This window comes from Sander vitreus, chromosome 1 (assembly GCF_031162955.1).
Source record: "Sander vitreus isolate 19-12246 chromosome 1, sanVit1, whole genome shotgun sequence".
In the NCBI taxonomy this organism is placed as follows: Eukaryota; Metazoa; Chordata; class Actinopteri; order Perciformes; family Percidae; genus Sander; species Sander vitreus.
This window is the reverse complement of record NC_135855.1, coordinates 27,565,329-27,590,174: the sequence shown is the minus strand read 5'-3', so window position 1 is coordinate 27,590,174 and position 24,846 is coordinate 27,565,329. Positions and strand designations below refer to the sequence as shown.

The 24,846-nt window shown below is 42.1% G+C and overlaps 1 protein-coding gene across 2 annotated transcripts in view; it reads right to left on the bottom strand.

The window, feature by feature from the left end:
* galnt2 (UDP-N-acetyl-alpha-D-galactosamine:polypeptide N-acetylgalactosaminyltransferase 2) overlaps positions 1 to 24,360 on the bottom strand; it is a 56,677-nt gene extending 32,317 nt beyond the window's left edge. The window contains exon 1 of one of the 2 annotated variants that reach the window (XM_078251178.1): positions 23,843 to 24,360. In XM_078251178.1, the coding sequence (XP_078107304.1) occupies positions 23,843 to 23,938 (96 nt within the window). In that variant the 5' untranslated portion in view covers positions 23,939 to 24,360. The remainder of the gene's footprint in view (positions 1 to 23,842) is intronic. The other variant, XM_078251186.1, reaches the window with a different exon arrangement.
* Positions 24,361 to 24,846: the final 486 nt, after the last annotated feature.

The following is a 24,846-nucleotide window of genomic DNA, read 5'->3' as shown; positions in this document are numbered from 1 at the left end:
TGCAAATGGAGGGTTTTTGGGATTTGCGTTCGTTTTCTTTTGCTTCCCAGCAGAATTTACCAGTGATCCGGTGTTGAAATATATCCTGTTTTTGTGCCTCTGTAGCAGCAAACTTTGGAATAAAACTGTCAAATGGCATATGACTGAACTTTTCACCTGCAAGCACCCCCTCTTTCCAATGTCTCCGAACTTCATTTCATTTTAATCTCCTCTCCTCCTTTGTCGTGTGTTGGCATCTCCTCCCGTCTCGTCTCCCCTCACTGATTCTCCCTCCTCGCCACACGCCACCTCCCACTGATAGGCGCTCGTCTAGCACTTTTTCACTCGCCTCTTCTTCCTTTTCCCTCCCTTAGTCACAAACTAACATTTTGAATTTGAGTTTTCTCAATGCTGCATTACTCAAGCTCCTCTCTACTCACCACCTACTGCAGCCAGCCGTTTCATCTGACATTAAAAACAACAAGGTTGTCACAATAGCAGAATTTTTTAACTTTGATACAATAGTTCAATACCACAGCAAAAAGAAGAAAAAAAAGTCCTAGGCACACAAAATAGGATAATTCTTATCTTTTATATTTAATTAACTTGCACACAGTACTGGTACAGAAAAAATAACTTAACTCATACCAACACATTAAGAGTAATTAACATTATTATTACTATTCTTAAATGTTTTCCCTACCTTGTAGGCCTACACAATCTTTATATCGTTATTATTGCTTTTAGTATTATTTTGTAAAATTTGGTTGTTGTTCCGTTCGTTTTTTTGTCTCTCTCTCTGACGTTTAATAAGGCACGATAGAGGGGGTAAGTTATTCAAACATCACAGAAGTATCAGAAGTGTGTGAGACAGAACAGCAAAAAGAGGGACTGGTAGTAAATTCTACAAGACTTCAATCCCAAAGCCCCGTCGACTTCACATGGTTGAGAATTCAGACTGCACTGAGCAAACTGTGACAAGTCTCACCAGGGTGTGTGTGTGTGTGTGTGAGAGAGTGTGTGAAGGAGAGAGAGTGAGAGAGACTTGGGGGGTGTAAGTCGGCTCAATGGAGCAATTGTGTGTGCTGGCCCCCTTCCTAAAACCCCATCTGCATTCTACACACACACACACACACACACACACACACACACACACACAGCGTTTCACTATCTTTGTGGGGACCCGTCATTGACATACTGCATTCCCTAGCCCCTTACCCTAACCTTAACCCTCACCCTAACCTAATTCTAAAAACTTCTAAAAATTCTAAAACCAAGTAACCCTCAAACAGCCCTTTAACCTTGTGGGGTCCAGCATTTTGGCCCCACAAAGTTGTCCGAACCCCACAGGTATACTGTATTCCCGGGTTTTGGACCCCACGAATATAGTTAAACAAAAAAAAAAAAAACACACACACACACACACACACACACACACCTAAAGTCATACCACTCACACAAAGCAGAAATCACACACACACAGGAAACATTAAAATACGCTGTAAACACATTTCTGCATCTTCCACTTTTTGTTGATAATTAGAAGTCTTACTAGCAAAGACAAATGCATTCTTGGTGCTCAGAAAACATCCACCGCCACCAAATTTCTCAAGGGGAAAAAATCGTAATTTTTAAGCATTTGAGCTGTCTGCTGCAGTGATTCTGCACCGCTGCAGCTTAACGCTGGATACTGTTCCACACAGGGAAACTTTATTTTCACTAAAACTGTAAAAATGAGCTGCCTCTATTTTGATAATTGATTCATTGTTTAAGACATTTTTCAGGCAAAACATTGCCTCTTTGCAGCTTCCTGTAAGAATTTTCAGATTTATGTTGCTTTGATGTGATAGCAAATTTAATATTGTGGGATTGGGACTGTTAGTCCGACAAAGCGAGACATTTTAAGATGTCACCTCGGGCGGTGTGGTTCTGCTTGTGTGATGCTCTGGAACATATCTAAGCAAGCCTGACACAGACTGTCCCTGTGCTCACAAACTCCATACAGAGCCAGAGAACATTTAATGAACACCAAAACAGTAAATGCTAACACAGGAGGAGTTACATTATGAAAACAGGCAGCAGTGTAGCAGCACTGAATGGGTGCTACATTTTTATGTGGACCACCTATTGAGGTGGTGGGCATAGAGGATTTGAGGATGAATGCAACATTAAAATGATTTCTGCGTTTGTCTAAACTACTGTGACGCTCCATTAATCACTAATTAACATAATTGTTTGCTGTAGCCGTGGAAGTTGAAAATAATTAATTTAATCAGAGCTGCAACTACATTATTTTCATTATTTACTAAGCTGTCAATTTTTTTTTTTTATCAACTCATTGTCTAGTGAGGTGTTCAAATTGCTTTTGTCTGTAACCCAAGGATATTCAATTCATGTTATAGCACATATTCATTATAGAAAACAGAAAAATGTGAGAAGCATTTTAATTTAGATGCTGGGGAGTTTGTATACATTGTAGTTAAAGGGTCTGTACGCACACAACACTGGGGAAAAAAGGCTGGCTGGGATTGCCTCCAGACAGCTCTCACAGACCTCTCCCCAATAAGTAAAATACTGTACCTACGTTTTTTTCACGGCCGTCAAAACCGGCCATCACCGGACCGGCTTTCAAAACAAAGAACAGAGAAGCTGGGTTTACAACACACAGAGGGAGTGTGACTTCCTTCTCTGCTCAAGACGCCATTACTCTACTATAGCTTTACTATATCTTTGCTGATGTGCTGAATATCATGTACGGCTCCTTAAAGCTTAGCAAGAGATTCAAGATTCAAAATCCTTTATTAATCCCACAATGGGGAAATTCACACTGTTGCAGCAGCAAGGGATAAGAGGAAAAGTATAAGACACAGATAAACACACGATAATAAATATAATTAAAGGGAATAAATATTAAAATAGTCAAATGTATTTACAGTATTGCACAGTCACATTTTTGTCCTGGTGTGTGAGTGTGTTTTGTCCATGTGGTCTACTGGGAGCAGTGCTGATTGTAGAGTCTGACAGCAGCAGGCAGGAAAGACCTGCGGTATCTCTCCGTGACGCAGCGCGGGTGCAGCAGCCTGTCACTGAAGGAGCTGATCAGTGCTGACAGGGTGTCCTGCATGGGGTGGGAGGAGTCATCCATCATGGAGGATAATTTAGCCACTATCCTCTCCTGTCTCCGACCACCTCCACAGCGTCAAAGATAGTGGGTCGAAAAAAGAAAATTCTGAGCACCAAGTATGCCAAGCTTTTTACACGAGGTTATACCGTGTTTAATGATGGTTGACTACAATCAAAATTGCTGGATCAATGCACCCCTACTGTACAGCCTCCCAATACACAAACTATTTTTTTATTTTAACGTACTGCCCATTAATATTTGGCATGGTATTTCTTTTCTCCATTAATGACAGCCATTAACTGGTCGAATGACCAGAGAGGCCAATCTCCCAAACACTCCCCATCTGTTCATCTGTCTGCCTGTCAGTGATGTTTCAACAGACACAATAAACGGAGCTCAGTTTCATGGTGTCCGTTACGTCTTTTGTTGTGGGTGGCACTCTAGTAACACCTTTGAAGACACACACAGATGCACAGAAGTCTTTTCATGTTGAGTGAGAAGGGTCAGAGACAGGACCTACTGTTTTTCTGGACTGCAATAGGACATGAAAGAGCATCAAAAGCGGGAGACAAAAAGTGAAAAAGAATTCAGAAAAGAAAGCTGAAGAGTACATTTGGTTCACAGTTGTTGACAGGAGTAGTGAAGCAGTGAAGAGATCTGTGAGTAACATGAGATCAGATGAACAAGAAAGGCAGAGCGATTGGACACAACAATAGATGCAAAAAGTCATCACTGTTACAACGTAAAACTATGTGGTCTTCATCCCTCTACCTGAATTTAAAGATGAGCCCTTATGTGCTGACTTAGGCCACATCTACACTACTACGTTTGGGTTTAAAAACAAATATCTTTTGCTACGTTTATGCCTCGCGTCCACAATACTCCAGCGTTTCCGAGAACCCTAAAACGGAGACATTTGGAAACGCTGCTGCCCCAGTTCTGGTTTGAAAACTCCGGGGTTGCTTTGTAGTCTGAACGGGCACAAACAGAGACCTTTTGAAACAACGATGCACATCAGTCAGTCTTATCGGTTAGGTAGGCTTACATACCTTTCAGTAACAGTTCCACCTCATCGTCAATCCAAGCAAATAAATCGGTGGTCTTACTTTTCGCCTGATGTCTTTCTCCAAAGTATTTTCAACTTATTGATCCATGATTTTCATCCGCAGAGTAATGTCAGACTTCCTGTTTACACCACGCGCATGTCCAGTGTATGCCAATTGTAATGTGAAATGCGTAGTCAGGACTTGTTAATATAGACGTAGATTAGTTTTGCTACTGGAGCAAAAACTATTGTGTGGACGTGGATCTTTTTTTTTCCTTCTAAAAACAGCACTTAAAATGAAAATGTAGTAGTGTAGATAAAGCCTGAATAGCTCTCAAGGGAGTCATAAAATGCCCATATGGAGGCATGATATAGTCAATCATTAGTCTTAAAAACAGAAATGTTTAATTTCAATTGCTGAAATCCTTTCTCAAGAGTTTCACGAGGCAGTAATGATTATATTCAGCATTGTGAAAGCTTATTCCCCGCTGCTAGTCAGCAGGAGTTTGAGAATTAATTTGAACAAATGACTCCTGATAATGGGAAAGTTCAGATTTAATTTTCAGAAGAGAGGGGAAGGCGCTGCTGGACATACTAAAAGAGGGAATGCAAAGCAAGGCAAGAGGGAGAGAAAGATGGGGAGGGTGACAGATCAAGCAGGGAGGGAGATGGAATGAAGTGCTGAATCATCAGAGTTTGTCAGCAGAGATGGAAAAAAGTAGGCCAGCATGGAGGGGTGCAGAGGGTGTGGATGTTAAAATCCTCAATTCAGTTTTACAAACTCTTTCATCAACCACTTGCTTCCTCCCTTTTCTTTCCCTATATCCCCCTCTTCCTCCCCGCCTTCTTTGATGGCCCCTCCCCCTCCTCCCTGCTAACAGTAAATGATTGTCCCCTTCTCGACCACAGCGGTGGTCTGTGATTGCTACCACCAAAAATGCTCTTTCTTGCTTTAACACAGTCTGCACGTTGGGGATTATTTTTATTATTTTGTTTATTACACAGAAATTATTGTGATTTGTAAAATTGCTGCCCCTGGTGTTTTTTAAAGACAATATAATGACAAGTTCTGCTCTAACAAAAAAAAAGGTAGAAAGATGAAAGCTGCAAATAGCTTTGGCAAGATGGATTTGGATGAATTTACAGTAAGACCCACCCCCCCCAAACAATGCTGAGGTCATGGATGTTACAGTACTGATAGCGACGGGTTACCTCATATAGGAGGGTGTGGGTGTGTGTGTGTGTGTGTGTGTGTGTGTGTGTGTGTGTTTGGTTGGAACAGGAAGGAGCTTTAAGTCTATAAATATTTTCTTTCCCATACAAGGAGAAACGTTTTCTGTAAGCCAGCAGGGGTAGGTGTGTTTCGTGTATGGGTATCATGTATGGATGTGAGCAGTAGTGGTGGGTAACGTGTATGTTGATAAGTAAGTGTGTTTAGCTTGAACCATAGCCAAGATTTCTACAGTCTCACATATGTTGCCGTGCGTGTGCTGCATAACTCTTTGTGTAGATTCAATGTAGAAACGTCATATGCACATATAACCTTTGCTCTAGATTTAAAAAAAACTCTCCGTACACACTAGTTATAAACATCAGGTATTACATGAAGCACACATGCAGGATTGGTTCCTACTCCCACTATTATACATTAATGTATATCAACACTCTCCTGTTTGGATATTAACCAGACTCATTCTGTCTTAGGCCTGGCACCAATAACATCCTCTAAAGCAGCCCTTCTGTCATTACGCACAGCCATTACACAATGCTATGGATTCAGCACCTGATGACATCAGCAGGTCAAATTTGATAATGTTAGTCCAACATGAATGGAGAACGAGGGCGACATGATGTAAACGTTTACTCTCATATATGTTGTTAACTGTTGAAACCTGCTGTGTGATGTCCTAAAGAGATCACAACTTTAAAAAATAAAAGCAAATTCAAGTCAGAACTACTTCTTCAGAACGGTCTAACCAGGCCCCCAGGAAGTGTGCCATGCCTTGAAGCAAATTAAACATATGGCGTTTTTCCATTACATGGTACCTGCTCGACTCGACTCTACTTTTTTGGTTTTCCATTACGAAATAAAAGTACCTGGTACCTGTTTTCCCATAGACTTGTGTGGCGAAAGAGACGTCTGTAAATCAGTGGATACATTTTTGAGCATCAAAAAAACCTGCAACGTGATAAGAAGTTGGTCCGATAACATTTGGAAAGTCTAGAAGAGCCACACGATTAAATAATTTAATCCCCATTCAAGTTAGCAGAGCGCTAAAAACCGGAAGTAGCCGGCTCGGGCCCCCAGAGGTCTCTAGTGTGCCTGCTCTATTGGCTGCACAGTGCAATTGCACCTGACTGCAGTACGCAGATCGGGGTTGGGGTAAATGTGGGCGGAGCTAAACGTTTGACTCCGCGCAGGGGGCACCTACGGACAGAGTGGCCACGTTGTAGAATGTATAATAACGATTATAATCTATATTATATATAGATTATAATAAATAATGATATTTGAATTATAAAAAGGGAAAAGAAGAACGGGGAAAGCAAACGTGACTCGCGGGAAACAATCTCCGGTCTTCGGGGTGAAAGTCCTGTGTTTTTCCCTCAGACACACATTCTTCCTCTTCCGGTTGCTATTGGGCAAGTGTGCGGAGTCAAACGTTTAGCTCCACCCACGTTGAGCCACTCCTCGATCTGCGTACTGCAGTCAGGGCTTACTCGCACAGTGCGCAAGCAGTGCCATTCATCCAGGGAATTTTTGGCTCCAGGATGACTTCATGCACCACTGAGCAACTCTCATATGAGTCAACGGGGCTCTGCCTCAAACGCTGTATCCAGTTCTTATAATACATCCATGGGTCTAACTCCACAGTTCAGTACTACAGTCTACTCACATGTTTTCAACAAGTATTTTCTAACATGTATAATGTGTTTGGAAAGAAATCACCGATTTTGCTTTATGCAGACTATAATACATCTGGTCCCGATGGGTCGCCTTTGACGTGTGTGTATGCAGTCGCGTGTGTGTTATAACACTGAGCGCATACGCAGGATCACGACACCATCTCAGCTTGCATTACATTACAATTCCCAAACATTCTCAACAGGCTGAAGTTACAGAAGGGGGGCAGATGTAAGACTTTTAACGAAGGTTAATTACACACTCAGAGTCTTGTTCTGTAACTTTTTTTGGCACACAAAAGGAGATTTTTTTCTGTAATGGGATACAGGCCCTTTGAAACAAATTGCTACTCTCATCATGCCGCTCTCCCTGGGGAAAGGCGTACATCTCATTTTGAGTTATGACCTATAGTTCCAGTAACCAGACAGTGACATATTACAGACCTTAATCAAGCCATTTTTATGCGCTGGTCTGACAGTTTAGGGGTGTATACTGTTTTAGGGTGTGTCGTTCACAGTTCGATTCAGTACTCAAACATTTGGCCATGGCCCATTTCAGAAGGCTGTTGGGAGAGTCCTTATTACATTACATTACATCTGTGACATGCAGACACCAAGTAAGCATGCTTAATGTTTCAAATGAAATTATGAAGCAGCGGATGCTGCATCGTGTCCAGAAGTGTGAACATTACAGCACACAGAAGAACCACATGGTATGAAAACTGGAATGCTAAAAAAGGTCAGTCCAATGACACCCAAAAGCTAATCCCAGTTTCATAACAGGAGAACATTCATTTGTCAAGTTATGAAAGAGAAAAAACTGAGGTATTTCATTCAATTTACTGATGTAATGTACTGTGCCAGTCTGCATGTAGCCTAACGTTTTTTTAATGTGCAGACGCTGCAGACGCTTAGCCGCCTACAGATGGTCCAAAAGGCAGCTGCAAGAACGTAGACTGGTACTAAAAAATGTGAGCACATCACCTCAGTGCTAGCCTCTCTTCACTGGCTACCCGTCGACTTAAGAATCCAGTTTAAGACCCTGTTGATTGCCTTCAAGGCTCTTAATGGTCAGACACCATCTTATATCACAGATATTATTCAAAGACGCTCAGCCCCGAGGTCTCTTAGATCTGAGGACAAATCTCTCCTCTATGTCCCCCGATCTCGACTCAAACTAAAAAGTGACAGAGCCTTTGCAGTTGCTGTTCCACGACTGTGGAACCAGCTGCCTTTAGATATCAGATGTGCACCCTCCTAGAGCTGTAATCGGGCCTTAAAAGTTAGGCCCAAAAAGGACCGAGCCCGACAGAATTTGGCCCGAGCCCGACAAGTGCATTTTGATTGACTAGCTTTTTAAAAGCCTGAACCCGTTTACAGCCCGACTGTACAAAAGGCCGTCTATCAGCACTGATTAGAGCCTGTGTAAAATGATAGAAATTAAGACTGAACCCGACCGTCAGGTCCCGTCGGGTTCGGGCAAAGATCTTCAGCTCTACTCCCTCCATTTCTGTATGTAAATCTAGGCTAAAGACACATTTTTACTCTCTGGCCTTTTAACACACTAATCTCTCATTCAGTTATGTCTATTATTCTGCATTTCTAAATTGCTGCTTGTTGTTGGGATGCTTTTTTTTAAACGTGTGTTTTGTTCCAACTTTTTATTTTTACATTTCAATGTTTTTATACAGCACCTTGGTGCTTCTTTGTACAGCACTTTCGTCAGCTTTAGCTACGTTTAAATGTGCTCTAGAAATAAACTTTACTGACGTGATCCGTGGCAAAACTACGAGGTCAAGGCCTAACTGTGATATGCTATTAATGACAATTGATCCTTTTTTGTTTAGTCAGATGTCTCTAAAAGAATGCTTCATGTGTTGCACTTGACCTCTATAGGTCAGTCCAGCAGAGTTTGTGCTAACCGGCTGACTGAATTGTTTAAGTCTAATATACCATCACCTGCAACTGATCACCAATGTTTAAAAATAAATAAATAAATAAAAAAAGTGTCCTTTGGGACGAATGTTTGTGGTTTATTTCCCTCGTTGACATACGCTCATTTGTAAGTAAAATTGATTCTCGACTGACTGTGAGAGGTTACGGTGCTATGACCATACAGGAAGGATCCACAATCTGCTCCTGTCTTGAAGTTCAGCTACAAATTCAAGTATTCAGTGAATGGACCAAGTCGCAGTGAGTACTAAGACGTTTCCTTTCAGTACCATTTTCCTACTGCAGAGCAGTAACTAAGTTTGACTAGATTTTTAGAAACTGAGAACAGAACAGTGAGTAATAGAGGGAGAGCTCAGTAATCAGAAACAACAGAAACAGCAGACACAGCAGTCCAGTCAGACTACAAATGATCTGGTACCACAATCTATCTCAATCCTGCCATTACAGTTTTGAAAGTGTACTTTCATTTAGCTTTAGTGTTCATACATTTTAATCAGTCAGCTCACATGAGCCACGCACACAGCCACCTCCGATTGCTGTTTATGGCTGCAGATCCTTGTGCAGCTGTAGTTATAGGCTGTTGTGTCAATCATTCGCAGGCAGTGTGGGAGAGTGAACTCTGACCTGTGAGAGCATCACACGCTCTACGACTGCCATGTTGTTAATGGACGGCAGCAGAAGGAAGAGTAACAGTAGAGAGCAGCTGACAGACAGCAGACTGTACTTATTATTAGTTATAATGAAACCGTCCATCAAAAAAAGAGGGTAATACAAATACTGAGTCTACAAGTCGAACAAAGAGTGTCCCATCCAACCTGCGTCTGTAAACTGTATGTAAGCAGCAGACTTGGCCTTGTCTCTAACATGACGTTAGACTCCAGAGTATTAGAACATGCAGCAGACAGGGCTTGAAACAACCCATTTCAAACCAACCCAAACTAAGGTGTTAGATGGTTTTAGCTATTCTTAGCCCGTCTTGATGGGGTTTGACACAATCACATCTGCTCCACCCCCACCAAGCTGAAAGCACAGATAAATCAAACCTACCTTTTAAGGCAGAAATGCACAGAGACAGAAAAAGGCAAAGAGCTCAGGATATTCGGTTACTCCCTTTATGTAGGTGGTTTCTAAAGCTGCGAGTTAGGGCCTAAAGTGGGTCACACTCACAGGCCTTCTGGTGGGACAATGTTGTGTTTTCAAAATTGGCTCCCAGGGTGACCAACTGAATTTCTGGCCTACTTAAACAGAACAAACGAAATAAGAAAAGCACAAAAAAATAGTTTGAGAAGGCAAGCACGCGCAAGAACAGAGAGAAAAGTATATTTCTGCAAAACAGGAATTTTGGAAATAACCAGGGAAGAAAAGAGAATATAGAAGGAAAAGAGAAGATGGGAGAGACAGAGGGAAGTAAGTGCATTACCACATGGCCTGCAGGAGAGAAACTGAAGAGTTTAACATCACCGCACACTGAAATATGGCCCGAGTCAGGGGAACAAGCATCACCTCCCACACACAAGTTTATTAGGTTTCATCCCCTTAGTTACTGTTGCTACACCTGTCAAACTTACGATTCCCACACACACATACGCAGTTGACAATGATAACTGTGGCAGATTCACCACTTGAAATGTTTGGAAATTTTCAAAAAGCATGTCTGTTTATTTCAGCCTAAAATCTGTTTGCTGGCAGCGCTGGTATTCTGGACTAGAACTGATGGGTACAGCAGCTTATTTGGAGTAGCAAAGAATACCCTACCATAAATAATCGTACATGAACTCATACAATTACAACTGGCACAGGCTGTAAAGTCCTGAGGCAGCAGAACTAGCCTGGCGTTACACATAAACCTCTGCTGATAGGAACCTTGGACTTAGTTTATGTTAAAACAGAGCCATCATGTTAAAGGTATAAATGCATGGGTCTATTTTTACAGAACCACCATCTAAAGTTTCTGTCACCAGAGGAATATGCCATACTGTAGCAGTCAGTTTTAGCACCAGAAAAGCTGTGCTGTCTCAGGAGTCTCTTTTTTGTGTAAATGATGTGATTTTCAGGCTTTTTCCTTTAGAATTTCAACCACTTGGACAGATGACTCCTATTCATGCTACCTTGAGGCATCCAGGTTGGACACAGCAATTTAACTTGAAGGGGAAAAAAACATTTCTGTCTCACCAAATTGTGTAATAAGTTGCTATATAAACACAGGACAGTCTGAGACACAAACACATAAGTCCTAAATCTGCTGACGTGTCCCTGAGAGGGGAGCCTACAGGAAAAGCCAACAAAATGAAAAAACATGTGGTAAACCACACACACACACACACACACACACACACACACACACACACCCCTAATTATTCATTTCACCCACTTACATTGATAAGTGTCATGACACTGCATATACTAACTAACATACAGGGCTCTAACAAACTGTAAATACAGGAGTCTGACTCTGCACATAAACGGGTCACTACAGTTTCCAACCCTTTTGTCACTCATTCATACTATTCTTAATAATTTTAAACTGAAAGAAGCCAGTAGAGCTGAGTCAGCACTTGTGTTTCCTGACAAACCCATTTCAACATATTGTAAAAAGACACTTTGCAAACTTCTTCTTTACTAGTATCGACATAACATTAAAAACTTTACTTTTACTGTGGAATTTTGACCTTTTTATGGGTGTCTGTGTGTAGCAGTGTGTCTGACAGCGTTTCGGGTAACAAGGGTGGAGAAGTCACGAGTGGCAGCTGTAGTGAGTCAGTTTAACCAATAATCATTCTGTCAACCTTTATTCTACACATTACAATAATTATCTTTTAGATATTAAGTGTTGGAATTCACCTTTTTGTTGCATCTATTTTCCACGGCCTTCTTTTTCCACTTTTCCTGCGCTTACTGATTTCCTACATTTCCCAGAATTCCTTCAGGCGACCTCCAGAGAGCATGTCTGAGATTTTGATTGCACCAGTGATCTTGACAGTTGTTCCAGTTGAGGAAAAATGGGGGGTACACTTAGATAAAACACAACCTGTCTTTTGACTGCATTGCATTCTGGTCTGTTGAGGCGACTGTCGGAGGAGAAATTTGTTATACCTGCATCTTCTACCCCAATGTATATCCTTAATAGCTGTTTTAACAGCACCATGAGGGATTTTGGTTGCATCTTACAGGATGACATTTTTACGGAGTAAAGCTGAAAACAAATGCCGGTTCATTCTTGAATGGCCATGATGTAATGCAGTGTGAAAAATGAATACCTCCCACTAGACAGACATTATTTGGACATTTCTTCTTTTTTAAATGCAGCTGCTGTTGTCGGAAAAACAACACAGACGGTTTGTTTACTGGAAACTCGCCTCGCCAGCCTCGTGGTGCATTCAAAGTTATTGTAAAATACCCTTTTTTCCATCTAGTGGTTGTTTTTGTCGTTTACCAGCACTTTACTGGTGAAATTAGTTATTATTGTCATAAGTCATTGTTATTACATTATTAATAAATCATTTAATTTTGACCATATGGCCTTAGCAATAAACAAGCCGTTCGGGCAGATACATAGGCATATACAGAAGTTTGCCTTTTGATAAAGTCATTTCAACTTCCAATCATAGCACACACAACTATCTTTACTCTTGTATTGCCAATCGTAGGTGGCAAAGGTAGAGCTAAACTTTTCTTTTGATTTTCAAAAAGACAAATTTTCCCTGACACAGAGTCTTTTGGTATAATGTAAGCCGAGCACTTTGTCCTTCATGTTGTTGAATATCAAATTAATATTCAAATTATGAATCCTGTTAAAGACATTCCAGCTGGTTTGCAAATGTAGCTACATAAGAAGAGAAATAGCAAAAAGCTTGCATTTGAAGAAATACATTTTTCTGCATTTTCTGATGCTGAGTTATTCTCAAAAACCATGCAAATCATTTGCATAACTCCAGTCACACAAACAACTGTGAGCAACATTTCCATTAAAGCATTACACAGTCCAGTAGCAGTAACGGGAAGCGCACCAACTAAATAATTATATGATTGTTGCTGCACTTTTACTGTCATTTATTTAGTGATTTGAATGTCCTTGCCACAAAGAGGGCACAGGTAAAACAGCATGGCCACCTGTGCTGCCTATCAGGCCTATTTGAATAGTTTAGCCTGATAACAGGAACACAGATTACTGCTGACGTGACTGGCTTCACTATGAAGTTCAGAAGACGTCAATATTATAAAGCAGCTACAAAGGTTTGCCTCTCAGTGACAAATTGAATAAAAGACGGTTGTTCTGTATTCTCTTGATGTTTGAATAAAAAAACTGATCTTTCAAAAGCTCTCGTCTCGGCAATGGTTCCATTAACTATGAATATCCTCATCCCTTTCAACCTATCCATGAATGCTCATCATCTGCCAGGGAAGAAAATCATCACAAGAAGAAAATAATCCAGTTTAGAGCACACTCACAGATGCAGCATGCTGTTGTGTTTAACCACATGGAAACTACCAATGACCGAGAGGGACTGATACAAAAGATCGAAATACGGAATAAATAAATAAAGTAAATAAAAACTGGAGTTCTCATGCCACAGATCAGGATGTAGTGAAACTAACTGCCAGTTTGATATCAACAGATATGAGCTGCTCTTTTAAACACCTACCTTTACTTAACTAAACTATTTGTCTTCTTTCTTGGCGATGTCTCTATATCTCCTGGTATCTGCACAGCTGTCTGTTCACCGCAGTCAGTCATTGTGTTTCGGGACTAACTCCTTCTGACTAGTGGAAATAAAAGCTGCCAAATCCGACACAACCCACCATTCTCCTGCTTCGGATCCAGTAACTCTCTTTTTCTATCACTTTTCCCTTGTTGCATCATTCTGTCTCCATCTTTCCATCATCAACCCGTCTTTTTGTTGCATTTTTGCGGGGCCCTAAATTACAGTAAGTGCTTGAATTGTAATGTTTGCTAAGCCTAGCTGCCTCCCTTAGTTACTGTTGCTACAGCTGTCAAGCTTTTCAGTTCCCACATGGCATATATGCAGTTTACAATGTTAATAGTGGCAGATTTACCACCCAATCATTTTTGGAAAAAAAATTTAATTTAAGGAGCTGTACTCAAAATAAATTTAAAAAAAAGTGTACCCGCTATTAAACCAAAGAACAGAGAAGCTCGGATTACAACACACACACAGAGTGAGTGTGACTTCATTCTCTGATAAGGATGCCATAACTCCACTATATATTTACATAGCAAATATTTGTTTGCCATCCATCCATCCATCTTCATCCGCTTATCCGGGGTCGGGTCGCGGGGGTAGCAGCTCCAGCAGGGGACCCCAAACTTCCCTTTCCTGGGCCACATTAACCAGCTCCGACTGGGGGATCCCGAGGCGTTCCCAGGCCAGGTTAGAGATATAATCCCTCCACCTAGTCCTGGGTCTCCCCCGAGGCCTCCTCCCAGCTGGACGTGCCTGGAACACCTCCCTAGGGAGGCGCCCAGGGGGCATCCTTACCAGATGCCCGAACCACCTCAACTGGCTCCTTTCGACGCAAAGGAGCAGCGGCTCTACTCCGAGCTCCTCACGGATAACTGAGCTTCTCACCCTATCTCTAAGGGAGACGCCAGCTACCCTCCTGAGGAAACCCATTTCGGCCGCTTGTACCCTGGATCTTGTTCTTTCGGTCATGACCCAGCCTTCATGACCATAGGTGAGGGTAGGAACAAAAACTGACCGGTAGATTGAGAGCTTTGCCTTCTGGCTCAGCTCTCTTTTCAGTCTAACGGTGCGATAAATTGAATGTAATACCGCACCTGCTGTGCCGATTCTCCGACCAATCTCCCGCTCCATTGTCCCCTCACTGCTGAACAAGACCCCAAGGTACTTGAACTCCTTCACTTGGGGTAAGGACTCATTCCCTACCTGGAGAAGGCACTCCATCGGTTTCCTGCTGAGAACCATGGCCTCCGATTTAGAGGTGCTGATCCTCATCCCAGCCGCTTCACACTCGGCTGCGAACTGATCCAGTGAGTGCTGAAGGTCACAGGCCGATGATGCCATCAGGACCACATCATCTGCAAAAAGCAGCGATGAGATCCCCAGCCCACAGAACTGCAACCCCTCTCCACCCCGACTACGCCTCGATATCCTGTCCATAAATACTACAAACAGGATTGGTGACAAAGCGCAGCCCTGGCGGAGGCCAACTCTCACCTGAAACGAGTCCGACTTACTGCCGAGAACCCGGACACAGCTCTCGCTTTGGTCGTACAGAGATTGGATGGCCCTGAGAAGGGACCCCCTCACCCCGTACTCCCGCAGCACCTCCCACAGTATCTCCCGGGGCACCCGGTCATACGCCTTCTCCAGATCCACAAAACACATGTAGACTGGTTGGGCATACTCCCAGGCTCCCTCCAGGATCCTTGCGAGAGTAAAGATCTGGTCCGTTGTTCCACGACCAGGACGGAATCCGCATTGTTCCTCTTCAACCTGAGATTCGACTATCGACCGAACCCTCCTTTCCAGCACCTTGGAGTAGACTTTGGTGGACAGGTGGTGCATAGACAGGACAAGAAATATAGTGCAGTGTACACAGTAGTATACAGTTGGTTTACAGAAGGTGGTTTAGAGTAATATAAATTAAATATAAATATGTGCAGTGTATTAGCAGTTACCTTATAAAAGCAGAATAAATATGGCTATGTAATATGAGCAATGTATGAACAACATGTACAGATATGTGCAAGGTAGTAGCAGTAACATTATAATAGTAGTAAGAATAATGGATATTCAGTATGAACCATATAGAAAGATATGTACAGCTATGTGCAGTGTGGTAACAGTACCATTGTAGTGCAGAAACACAGTACAATATGGCTATAAGTGTAATTACAGTATGTACATTTGTAAATAAATAGAACACTATTTATACAGTTGGTGGCTACATACGATGCTGAAAGCTACATGCACCAGGCAAAAAGTCTGAGTTCTCACCAGCTGATGATCCACATACAAGACATAAAAAATAGGAGCAGCATTGCTATTGTATATTGCCGGGTAGAGCCAGTTAGCCTATAATAAGGAAAACGTAAAATCAGACTTTTATTCAGTTTTTATTCTCCAACGCTTGACAGGACTACTGTTCCTGGTGCCTAATTCCCCACATTTCCTAGGAAAATCTGGAAGTGCCAGGTGATACAGTTACAGCTTCTTTCCCCCCATACTAAGCAAGGCACTCCCCTAAAATCCTATATAAACAACAGTGACACATCTTCTCTGGTATCTCTATCAACACCACGGCAAATTCCTTGTATTACTTACATGGCAATAAATCATTTTCTTTTTCTGTCAGAAGTAATCATTACCTATCGCACGAAAGCACGCACACACGCAGGATTCAGTACCCAGGGAACCCCCACCTTAATTTAAGCCTTTTATCGATTCAGTGTTTGCACTATGGAACTGCATTTAGTTAAGTTTGTAATAATGGATCTGCACACTGGCTTAAATTACACTGTGTCTTGGCATTATAAACATATTGAACTGCTGAGGCCTCAAGTGGTTTTTAAAGCCACAGCTCTTTCAGCTAGATGATTGTACTGCAGTTACACAACAGCAGGGATTCTAACACATGCAATCAGTATTATGACTAAAGCAGTGAGTGTGTACATATTATTCATATACATTAAATATTTGACTGTTAAGATAACTGACACACTGCTGGATCTGTGTGAGAGGGCTCACGATGATGTTGTGTCTTACTCTACTAGACAGTGCGTGCGGGCTCCAGTGTTGAGGAGCAGAGGCCAGCATCAACCTTGTTCCACATACTACCCACTAATATAGGCCAAAGACAAAACACACACTAATAATGCGCCATCACCTTCATCATCACTGAGAGTGTGAGGTGTTACTGATCCATTGTTCTAATATTTTTGGCTTTAAAACAGCTAAATTATCAGAGCCATGATCAGAGCCGATGAAGCCACACTGCCTGTGACGCGAGACAGATGTATTGATAAAGTCGTAGTTTCAGACATGTACAGATAGGCAGAAGCTAAATGCCTAGAACTACAGATAACAGAGGCTGCAACTTTTACTCATGAGCTCTGGACCAGCCAGCGTTAAAAGCTCTCAGAATCCCTGCTTGGCCGATTCATGTGTGCGCCTCTCCACAGTTTGCTTATAGAAAAGCACTGAACTCACTTCTGAAATCCTCTGCCACAAACTGAAAAACTAATCCAAACCTCTGGCTAATCACAACACGCTGAGAAATACTTGCAATTCTACTGCTGTGATCCACCTTTGGGTGAGAGCTCAGCTCCATATCAACAGTGAACAGTGTGTGCTTGAGTCAGTCTGGCATGACTGTTCTTCCACAGTCATTCTTCCCTCTGCCCCTATTCTTAAGTTAATACAGTTTATAGTAATTGAAGGATATTATTACATTACATTTGTGCTGATCTATATTTCAATAAGAGAGACATGTTACAAAGAGTAAACTCGAATGTTATACATGCCACACACCTCATCTTAGGAAAAAATCGAAATGTTTAATACTTTGATAAATGCTATTACTGGCTGTATGCAGCTTTACTCAAACAGCTGATAACTTTCTTATAAAGTCTGTGTTTGTTGTTTTTTCCTGCCACCCTCCACAATCTGCTATTTAGCCCCCCTTACACCGCTGATTAGCAGGAAAGTGGACTCAACAGTGGGATGCTGGTCTCTAAGAGCTGGAAGGAAAAGCCCTCTGAGGTCTGTCCAACAAGGAAGACTTAAATGGGGCATCCTGATGAGCCAGTAGGCTCATGTTTGCCACATTTTCCTCCTGTGTACAACAATGCACAGATACAGACATTTTTGTACTAAATCCAGCTGCTGGGTGTCTCCCAAAGTTTCATGTCATTCTATACAGTTTATTGTGTATGGGATAAGAAAGAAAGGGGAAATTTCACCTTCAGTCCATAAACTACACACTGCAGGAATACATATCATAATACTATAGAACACTTTCCATAAGAAAACATGAGCCGTTGTTGCAAAAGTAAAGCATGATAATATATTTCTCCATTTTCCATATATTTCTTTGATGTCCCATTAATTACAGTGTGAATGAATGGACTTGAGCTTTCGCCTCAGCTGTGTGTCGTGAGATGCAGCTGCAGATGCAAGCTTTAACTAGCCGCAGCCGTGAGCATTTGGCTAGGGTTAGCAGAAGGCTAAACAATTAACAACATTTTCTCTCCATCTCTAATTAGCTTTGCTGATTTGAACATGTTTTATTGCGTTTACTGTCTCTCTTTTTGAGAACTCAGTCCTCCTTTTTTGTGTTGCTTTGCAGTGTAGGCAGTTGTTGCCAATGCTGGAATAGCAACTCTTTTTTTTCTGCAGGATTTCCCACCATTGAATAAAACATGCAGTATACTCGCCATTCCTGACCTGTCGCACGATAGTGTGACGTCACGGGAGCGCCGTAACTATTTATACTCGCGCGTGGTGGTCGCGATGCTGGTTGCAGTCTTCTCCTGAACAGAGGTGTCGCAACTGAGGAAAGGCTACCGACTTTGCTATTTCTACAGACTAGAAGAAGAAGAAAAAAGGTAAACAATGGCAGAACTGGCAGCAGCATTGACGATAATGTCAACAGTGGCTAAGATGATATTGGAGTCAATGGATGAGGAAGAACAGCTGATTTTGAGCCTGCTTGCAAAGAAACTAAGAAAAAGAAGGTGGAATGTTTGTCCTTTGAATAACGCCAGACATAAATATGGTGAGTTCAATATCCTCGTGAAACAAATGAGGATGATAGACGAAGAGAAGCACTTTGAATACTTCAGAATGTCTGCACAACGATTCGATGACCTACTTCGTCGGATCAAGCCTTTCATTCACCATAAAAGAACTCATCTTAACCCAGTAAGTTTACAAGAGAGAACTCATCCATGCTTCCTTCCGACCTCTGGTCGCCACTTTAATCCTGGCGCAAGATCTACGTCATTTTGATGTCACATTGTTGCGCAACAGGTCGGGAGCGGCGACTGTAAAAAAGCCTTCAGGCTTTTACCATCCGAAGGGATTGCACGCACATCTGCATTTGTATAACAGCCAATAGGAACGCCCTCTCTCTGAAATGACTTGTGATGGCCAAAGTCTTTTTCGTTACGAGCTAGATTTTATAAAGCCTGAAAACAGAGCCACTGAGGAGGTGCAGAAGTCTAGTTTTCGCTCAGACCACTTAAACGCCCCAAAAAAAAACTGCCTATCCCAGCCTTAAAAGTCATTGTATTTCAAATCTCAGAAAGTTGCTCAAGAACACTCTATATCACTGTGTACACTAAGAAAAATAAATTAACTTTCCCAGTGACGCAACTCTAAATTTAGGATTAAAGATATGAGGAACATTTTGTACAAAGGTGTGCTTGTGACCTCTGGGGAAACATGGTGACACATCAGTTGTTTTTTCTATTGCCAGAAAAAAAGTTTGCGAGGAATATGTCAGAATTGGCAACATTCATTTTTGCATGCTGTGATAGCTTACAGGCACTGATACTGTGTCTTTAAATTGGCACACAGACTCTTACCAGAGGGACATTCTTCCAAATAGGGTACTTTTGAACTGATAATAGTAGAAATGCAATTTGGTGGGCGCTTTGATCTTAAGAGCCACAGTATTATGGGTGTGTCTGACAGAACTGGAGAACTAGTTGAACTAATTCCTCTGGCAGAGACACTGTCCTTCAGATTATTCAGATGTGGGCATTTGAATAAGCTGCCATGAGAGTGTGAGTCCCACAGAGCTGTTGGATTCACCATAGTGGATGCAAGCAGCGATGATACAACATGTAGCTTTGTGAGGTGTAAAGTTGGATAAATAGGTTGCTTGGACATTTTTAAGTTAAAAATATTAGCACTAATCATGGGCATGCATTTGTCTGATTTTCTTTGCACCGCTAAACAGTCTCCAGACATCAGCAAGTCGCCATTATCTCAAGTCTGACTAATGAATGAATGAACATACAAACTTGTGAATCACACTTCAAACATGACGCTCAAGGAGCATTTATTCATATTTGGCAACCTTTCGACATTGTAATTAAATTCACATTTCCAATGCACCTCGCTGTTGCCAAAATAAGGTAAAAAGTGAAAAAGGTAAAGAAACCACTTACAAACTTTTTATTATGAGTTGATGGCAAGGGCACTAGTACTGAAACGATTAGTCTATTAAGCATATTATTACGAAATACCTCAAACATTCTGTAGTTTTAGCTTCTCAAATATAAAGATTTGCTCTTTGTCTCGGTTTTAAAACATTGTATTTTGATATTTGGGCAGTCATTCAAACTCATAAAACATTTTTGACATTTTATGGATTCAATTAATTGGAAAAAAAAATGATCTACAGATGAATCGATAATCATTAGTTGCAGCTCTAAAGTCTACCAACACAACTGACTACAAATTCAAAATTTTGAATTTCCTATTTATTTAAGGGATGCACCAACCAACAAATGTGATTGTAATTTTGTTTCATAGGCCCTTGGTTCAGAAGATTAGTCCATCTTTGTAAAGCCTTTGTGTGAATCTTGAGGTGTTTTGAAAAATTCGCTAAACTACAGCTAACATTTGTTTAATGAGCAGTGAGAAATTTTTAAATGCCTCGACACTTTCAAAGGGGAGGAAGATGTGAGGGAAAACAACACTTAACCTGTGCAGCTCCACCTTTGTTTAAACAGATTGCATCTCCCTCGGAGTAAAGACATCAGCCAGGTGCAGCTAATAATCCAGGATCCATATTAATGCTGCCTACAATCCGACTCCAGAGAAAGTTGCTTATCATGGGAGTGTCACTTTGCCCCCCTTAAAAACCACAAATATACACACACGCACACACAGCTATCAGCCTAATGGAAAAGTAAAAGGGCTGCTCTGGTTGACTGGAGCAAAGCAAACACAGAGAGACAGATAGGACAAGACAAGAGACAGGTGGAATACACACAGGGCGTTCACACTCACATACAAAGAACCAAATCTAGAGATGTAATAGAGGCAGTGCACTGTGCACACAACCACCAATGCATACACACAGGATAAATAAACACACACACACACACAGGATGTTGCCCCAACACAATAAAGTGACTGTGCTCAGTCTCTCACACTAAAGGCTCTGACACACCAACCCGACGGCCGACTGTTGGCAGAAAAGGCAGTTGGACTGATCAGTCTCCCCGAGTTGGTCAAAAAAGTGCCTCGGAACACACCGAAGCGACGCCGACTTGAGCGTACGTTCTGCGTGAGACGTAATACATCTCCATAACAGCAGGTGACGCTAATCTGTATTGTCGCCCAAAAGATGAAAACCGGCAGCTGATTGGACGAATGCGTCATGTGGGTGTGGCTTCTCCCGAATTTCAAAACCGACCATAATGACGGCTCGTTCGGAATACGATCTTGGATTTTAAGGAAATAGTTCACCGAAACGTGTTTCTGAAAACACTTTAAGGTCAGTTTAAAAGATTTGTCAGATTTTGAGAGACGTTCGTCACGCTCATCCCGCTCGTAATTTCTGGTAATTGGTCAGAGTCCGACTGCCCACTGGCCGATTCAACAAGTCAAATCGGCCCAAATGAACGGCAACGGCTCCTCCGACTGACGACGGCACGGAACACACCAAACAGACTCGAGTCACCGACCTCACCAGACTGTCCGACGGCCGATAATCGGGTTGGTGTGTCAGCGCCTTTACACACACACACACACACACACACACACACACACACACACATATATAGATGTGTGTACAATGGGAACAATTCTTCTAGACCTCACCACTCTTCACACACAACTTACCTTTCACACATGACATAATATTGCATGTACAGGCCTGGTATATCATGAATGGAATCCATGCCTCCACATACACAAAGTCAATCTTACCCGTAATTACTACTACTTCTACTAATACTACTGAGGTTTAGAGTGTCATATGTCAATAATTCCTACCTTAATGAAGGTAATAATGTTCAGTTTTTGTTGAAAGTGTTTTAGAGAGATGTTGATTGAACTTTGTGGTCATTTTGGAGAATGTGGTGTTGTTGAATTGTATTGAGTTATAATGAGAAGTGTTACGGATAGGGCTGCATATACAGTGCTCAGCATAAGTGAATACACCCATGCTAAAGTTGACTAAAAAGAGGAATAAAAAAAATCATCTTTTGGAAATTGATCTTAATGCCTTAATTAAAAAAAATATAGGAAAAATCCAACCTTTATGGACACCAATTTTCTTTGTGAATGAATAATGTATTGTAAATAAATAAATGTTCTTCCTTAAAATGGGGCATAAGTAAGTACACCCCTATGTTAAATTCCCATAGAGGCAGGCAGATTTGTATTTTTAAAGGCCAGTTATTTCATGGATCCAGGATACTATGCATCCTGATAAAGTTCCCTTGGCCTTTGGAATTAAAATAGCCCCACATCATCAAATACCCTTCACCATACCTAGAGATTGGCATGGGGTACTTTCAGTTAGACTAATAGCTGGTTTGATTTGCAGTGAGAGATGATTTTATGGAAGAACATTTATTTATTTACAATACATTATTCATTCACAAAGAAAATTGGTGTCCTTAAAGGTTGGATTTTTCCTATTTTTTTAATTAAGGCATTAAGATCAATTTCCAAAAGACTTTTTTATTCCTCTTTTTAGTCAACTTTAGTATGGGTGTATTCACTTATGCTGAGCACTGTAAATATACAGGGCGCTCATGTGAGGAGGGCCCACAAAATACTAGAATGAATAGCTGTAGATGCGGGGAGGAGCCCATAGAGAATGCCTATGTACAGGGTCCGGAATTTGATGCTACTTCCCTGGTTGGAACCATCAAATGTTTGGCATTTTTTGCTTGAGAAAATGACTTAAATGATTATCACATTTTCTGTCAATCTACTAATAAATAGTTTCAGCTCTAGTTTCTAATATTTAGTCCACACTTTATAGGCTAAATGGGGTAGATAAAATATCAGAAACAAAGTTGTATCTCCAAACAGCTTCGACAAAAACTGAATCTCGTAAGAACATTATAGACTGCATTAATTTAAACTTGGTGTACAAATCTGGCATCTGAGTGTATAAATAAAAATGTTTTCACACAGCTTGGCCATCAGCTGACAGAAAACCTGGACATGACAGCAGTCAGGTTAAACTAAATCTAAGTTGTTCCCACAGTAGAAAAACATTTTTTTTTTAAAGCCCTATTAAAATCACATCCTGAGATGGTGTATCAGTGATTTAACTCAGCGTTAAGCTGCACACTTCCTGATCTCTGTTCATTTCTGGGAGCAGCAGCCGCTTGTGCTGACGTGCTCTATAGGCTAACCCCCCCCCCCCGGGCCCTGTGAGCCAGGCCAGCAGCCTAATATTAATAACAATCACTATCCGTGTTTTCACCTTTATTCTGCTCTCACATAAAGCCGCGCCGCCACGTAAAAGTGGTTGACAGGCTGCCCGGTGTGGACGTGCTCCGACCGCTTCCACGGGAAGGCAATCGCCGGCACAGCGGGAGGTCTGTGCACGCCGACCCGGCCAGCCCCGCTACCCTGCTGCCCTTGTCTACACTCATTTCCAACAAATCAATGCCTGCCCACTGATACTAGCGGGCCTTTTATCACATTCCAGCATCGGTGCAGCCGCAAAAACTGAGCCCCAGGAAAGAAGGAAATAGACCCAACAGCGCCAAGTCACACTGCTCCATCATCGCTTTGTCCGCGAAGACAACATCCACACGGACACCGAGACGGACTGTGTAGCCAGAAAAAGCAGTCGAGGAACGGAAATCCTACCTTTCGACTCAACGCTGTCCCCGAGTAGAAGTAGTAGGCTATCCCCAGCACCCACAGCACCGCAAAACATATCAGTATCCTCGATTTCCTCCGCATGGCTGCCTCGTTTTTTCCTCCGCCTGCCTGTGTGTTTTGTGGCTCTGCTCTGGTCGGGCTGTAGCGGCTCGTCCAGGTCGGTTGTGTCCGTGCAGGGCGCTTCGCCGTGCGGCTTCGGCAGGCTTCGTCAGTCGGTCAGGGGTATCGGAGGGAGCAGGAAGCAGCCAGCCCACATCAGCGGGGTTAGAGGGCAAAGGCTAGCCCACTCTAATCCAATCAAAAGCCGGCTCAGGCAGCCCTGGAGGAGGGCCCCGGCTGGCAGCTGGCAGCGAGTCGAGCCGTGCCGTGCGGTTTCGTGCTAAAGCGGCGAAGCCTAGAGGGGGTAGGGACAGTCCCTGTAGGAAATGATTGTTGTAAAAAATCAGTTATGTGGCTCCGGCATGGATGTAAGAGAGCTCTGGGAGCTGAAAGAGAACATCTGTGATCATCATGCTATGGTGTCACTGTCGTGGCGTGGAGCTGCATGTGCTCCGACGAGACGCTAGGGGCGCCAGAGGCACTTTAACCCGGGTTAAATAAGCGAAAACAAAATATTTCTCTTTACCTTCTCTGGTTCTGAATCTAGTTGTACAGTCTGTGTTCTGAGCATGGATGTATAATAAGAACTGAATCAGTCTAGCAAAGATGGAGATAACCTGAAAAAGGCTGGAAAATGATCACTCATCTCCTTTCTTTCTTTCCTCCCCTTCCTTCCCTTTATTTCATCCTTCCTTCCCTTAATTTCTCCCTTTCTTCCTTCTTTCCTTTCAGACCTTTCCTTCATTTCTCCCTTCCCTTCCTTTTCATTATTTTAATTAATCAAGAAAATAATCAGCACAGTAGCCTAATCAATAATGGAAGTAGTAGGCCTTTAGTGGAAGCCCTTTGTAGAATGCCAAACTAAACCAAACAATCACAACCATATTTAC